Source organism: Octopus bimaculoides, chromosome 6 (genome assembly GCF_046866305.1).
Source record: "Octopus bimaculoides isolate indiv1 chromosome 6, ASM4686630v1, whole genome shotgun sequence".
In the NCBI taxonomy this organism is placed as follows: Eukaryota; Metazoa; Mollusca; class Cephalopoda; order Octopoda; family Octopodidae; genus Octopus; species Octopus bimaculoides.
The window spans coordinates 25,550,596-25,555,469 of NC_142933.1; the positions used below are offsets into that span (position 1 = coordinate 25,550,596).

Sequence of the window (4,874 nt, forward strand, 5' to 3'; positions counted from 1 at the left end):
AGCGCCTTTGAGTATAAGTAAGCTCACAAAGGGCTGATATCTGTAGCTAAACAACATGTTTGCTATCAACCTCAACACGTATGCTGTCAATATCATCATTACCAACTCTATCAAAAACGTCATTACTACCACTGCAATCGACCCTTTGATCACAGTTTTGCTCGATCAGTGTTGACCTAGGGCTAAACAACAACAGCAGCAATAACACTACCCGTCGATCCACCTGCTAGAAAAAGCAGCCAAATACTTTCAAATCACCCCTATTGTCTTTAAAAAAAATGAATAACACGTATAGAAAATCAACTGAGGGTCACGACTGGAATGCCTTTCACCAGAGGCGTGTCCAGTGACATCTGACCCTGGACTTGAACAATTAGTACAAATCATTAACTCATTCTCATTGAAATCGAGAAATCAATCGCAAGGAGATAAAAAGCTAAATCGACCCAGATTGGATTCGAAACTAGAACACACACACACACACACACACACACACACACACACACACACACACACGCACACACACACGCACGCACACACGCACACGTACCCGCACGCACGCACACGCGCGCGCTCATGCATGTATGTATATTACTGAGGTGTGGACGTGAACATCACGACTTCATTAACCCAAGGTGAGAAAGCACTGTGTGCCCTTCATCTCTGGCCTCTGCCCTCTTTCACTAGACTTAATAAATAATCTTTAACCGATTTCAGTTTGTGTCTGTACGCATGTTTCTATCGATGCGTGTACCTACGTGTCGGTGTCGATATGTGTTTGTTTCTTTGTTCTAATTTCAGGAAAGATGTGTGTACATATGCATTTGCATGTGTGTGTGTGTGTGTGTGTGTGTGTGTGTGTGTGTGTGTGTGTGTGTGTGTGTGTGTGTGTGTGTGTGTGTGTGTGTGTGTGTGTGTGCGTGCGTGTGTGTGTATCTATATGAGTGTGTATGTGTGTGCGAGTATTTGTGTGTATTAGGTATGTATTTGTATGTCGGTGTGCTTGCGCCTGGGTATATTTTGTGGAGAAACCAAGTGAGCATATATTTAATATATGAGTATGTAACGTGTGTAATTATGTCAGCTGTGTTTGTGCCTGCATGCGTATGTGACAGTGTGTGTAAGAGAGTAGTGAGTTGGTTCGTTTATATGCCTGTATGTAGAGGATAAATGTATATGGGTGTATTTGTGTGTGCGCACGCTGTGTGTGTGTAAGTGTAATGTGTAAAAGATTTGAATACTTGTCATATAAATGCTTTTGCGTGTATATGCCTATGTGTATGTGTGAGTCAAGTAGAAAATATTGGAAAAGGAATTAGTATGTTATTGATGTCGTGAAGTGCGGATGTCCCCAGTTTGAAAATGTGCTTTTGTTCGCAAAGTTATCTAGAAAAAGAGATGTGGCTCTGTAACGAATTTGCAGTATCGTTCGATTATCAACGTTTGATCCGACTCCCTGAGCTCATTTTCTGCTGAGGCCAGCTTTAACTTTTATCCTTTTGGAATCCAGAGCAACGGACTGGTGTAACTGCAAGCGGATTGCTCGAGATGGATGATTGGTGAAAGTGTCAACGTATTGGACGAGGTAACTTGCCGTATGTTGCATTCTGGTGGCAATGTCTTCGACGACACTGGCGCCAAGATATACAAGGACAGTATTAACTTTGAGATAATAATAGTGACATAGAAAGGAAACATTTGCATGAATAAGCAACCTCTGGTGTTCCATGAATAATCTGTCTCAGAATAATCTGTCCCATTTGGATTCAAGAGGTGCGGAATAATCTACCTAAAAAGAGGCATGGTATAGCTCCTGACAGGCATAGAATTACCGAACAGAGACTTGATAAAACAAATTGAAAGGGAAGGCTACAAATACCTTGGTTTACTAGAGTCCAACGAGATAATGGAGAAGGAAATGAAAGAGCAACTGAAGAAGGAATATTTCCGAAGACTAAGGTTGGTGTTGCGCTCAAAATTGATGGTTGGAATAAAATCCAAGCAGTTAGTAGGTGGGCGATAGCATCACTTCGGGATGACGCAGGAATGATAAAATAGCAAAAAAAGAGAAGTGATGAAAATGGATACCAAGACCAGAAAAATGTTGACAGTACACAGAGCCATCCACCCAAAGAGTGATACTGAAAGGTTGTACTTGTCCAGAAGGAAGTGTGGGAGAGGTTTGATCAGTTGCCAGTGCTGTATCGAAGCAGAAGAAAACAGCTGAGGGTGGTATATTGTTGTGGCGGACACCCCCAGGTAAGAAATGGGCTGGTCCACTACTGATAAATAGTGGACAGACTCAGTAAGTAGTGTCAGCCAGCGAGGTACGCTGTTCGGGCCAGTCACGCAGACGACGATGTTACGTCGCCATAATGCAGGACATAGTAGCTACGAGGACCTGGAGCTCACGCAGTGGAAAAATGTTAAAAATCCCGAGGTGGGATTTGAACTTCACAGTGAAAAAAATATATAAAGAATTCTGAAGAAAAAATGTCTGATGAAACTGGAACTCTCACACAGAACTGAATTACACACAGTGAAAAATAATATATGTCTATTCGAAGGACTTAAGTCAGGTCGCTATGTGTTAATAGCGCTGCTGGTAAGCAATGTAGACTGGTACTACCTGCGGCATTTTGAAGAACAAATATACATATAATTGTTATCGAGATGTCAAAATATCGTTCACTAGATAACAATGACACCCTTCTTTTAATTTTGACGCTATATCTTCAGGAGGAGTTACCTCAATCCTTTCTATATTAACCAAAATGAAGTAGATTGACAAATTTATTTTTTGAACCAGTTGAAGATACACGAGATGTCGAAGTATCGTTCACTAGATAACAATAGCACTCTTCTTTTAATTTTGACTTTATTATTATTATTATTATTATTATTATTATTATTATTATTATTATTATTAAGACGATGAGGTGGCAGAATCGTTAGCACGCTGGATGAAATGCTTTGCGGTAGTTCGCCCGTCGATACGTTCTGAGTTCAAATTTCGCCGAGGTCTACTTTGCCTTTCGGAGTCGATAAAATAAGTTCCAGTTGAACACTGGGGTCGATGTAATCAACCCACCTCCTGCCCGAAAATTGCTGCCCTTGTGGCAAAATTTGAAACCATTATTATTATTATTATTATTATTATTATTATTATGAACCATCTGAGAAACTGTTTATATTATGCTAAATTAAAAAACCAAATCATTTTGTTTCTCTTAGGAAAGCTTCCTGAATCTTCATCCCGCGCTAAAACGTCTTTGTCCTTTATGCATTAACAAAAAGAAACTGCTAGCTTCAGTAAATGGATCTAATCTACTCCAACAAGGTCCGCATAAAAATAATACTAAGAATGGTAAGTTATATCAAAATGATAATTGAGTCAAGTCACACATAAAATATATAATTTTTGTTTTATTAAATATTTCTAATCCCTAATTTATTAGAATGTTTTATTATTATTATTATTATTATTATTATTATTATTATTATTATTATTATTACGATTATTATTACTGGGGCGGCGAGCTAATAGAATCGTTTGACGGGCGAAATGCTTTGCGGCATTTCGTCCATCCATACTTTAATGCTTCTTTTTTTTAATAACTTAGAAAGACCCACTAATTCTGTGGAAGTCGACTTTACTTTTCATCCTTTAGGGGGTCGATAAAATAAACATCAGTAAAGCACTGGGGTCGATGTAATCGACTTATCCCCTCTCTTGAAATTGCAAGCCTTGCGCCGAATTTGAAACCAATAAAGAAAGACTGACTTATTTCTCTCAAAAACCGTTATAGTCAGTTGCGAAGATTTTAAAATTAATTATACTCTCTTTACTCTTTACTCTTTACTCTTTTACTTGTTTCAGTCATTTGACTGTGGCCATGCTGGAGCACCACCTTTAGTCGAAGAAATCGACCCCAGGGCTTATTCTTTGTAAGCCTAGTGCTTATTCTATCGGTTTCTTTTGCTGAACCGCTATGTTACGGGGACGTAAACACATCAGCATCAGTTGTTAAGCGATGTCGGGGGACAAACACAGACACACAAACACACACACATACATATACATATATATATATATATATATATATATATATATATATATATATATATATACATACATACATACGACGGGCTTCTTTCAGTTTCCGTCTACCAAATCCACTCACAAGGCATTGGTCGGCCCGAGGCTATAGTAGAAGGCACTTGCCCAAGGTGCCACGCAGTGGGACTGAACCCAGAACCATGTGGTTGGTAAGCAAGCTACTTACTACACAGCCACTCCTGCGCCTATTATGTTTAACATTAATAATTCAAAAACCTTTACGAGTGATTCACTTCAAAAAGAATCGCATTCATAATATTGCTCCCAATTTATTTCTTTAGGGGAAAAGATGGAATCCAGGAGAAGATGCGGTGTTCCTGACCGTCGAGGATTACATCTGAATGTTTCATATGTTAGACTTGGGAAAAGAAGTCTTTACTGGACAATATACCACGGTATGTCATTGCTGATATTTATCATGATATAACATTGTTATCATTTACATTATTTACATTTGACGGATATTTTTCCTCATCTTGCTTGTTAACACAACGTTTCGGCTGATGTACTCTCCAGCCTTCATCAGGTGTCCTGGGGGAATTTCGAACCTAGGTTCTCATTCCTAAGGTATTTTCCGATATTATTATTATTATTATTATTATTATTATTATTATTATTATAACATCGGAAAAATACCTTAGGAATGAGAACCCAGAGGGGGAGAGAGGGGTGAGGGGGAGAGGGGGAGAGGGGAGAGGGGGAGGGGAGAAGGGGAGAGAGGGGGAGAGAGAGAAAGATAGATACATTGATATAC

General features: G+C 39.1%; 1 protein-coding gene across 1 annotated transcript; it reads left to right on the plus strand.

The window, feature by feature from the left end:
• The first annotated feature begins 2,320 nt into the window (after window positions 1-2,320).
• LOC149134977 (uncharacterized) lies at window positions 2,321-4,547 on the plus strand. Its single transcript, XM_089353301.1, has 3 exons — window positions 2,321-2,605; window positions 3,235-3,367; window positions 4,402-4,547. Exons 1-3 carry the CDS (start codon window positions 2,501-2,503, stop codon window positions 4,545-4,547), a joined length of 384 nt encoding a protein of 127 aa, XP_089209427.1. The 5' UTR covers window positions 2,321-2,500.
• The last annotated feature ends 327 nt before the right edge of the window (window positions 4,548-4,874 follow it).

Coding starts and splice junctions, on each gene's coding strand:
- LOC149134977 (XM_089353301.1), top strand. CDS start 2,501: ATGAAACTGGAACTCTCACACAGAACTGAATTACACACAGTGAAAAAT. Junction 2,606..3,234: donor ATGTGTTAATAGCGCTGCTG/GTAAGCAATGTA, acceptor TGTTTCTCTTAG/GAAAGCTTCCTGAATCTTCA. Junction 3,368..4,401: donor TAAAAATAATACTAAGAATG/GTAAGTTATATC, acceptor TTATTTCTTTAG/GGGAAAAGATGGAATCCAGG.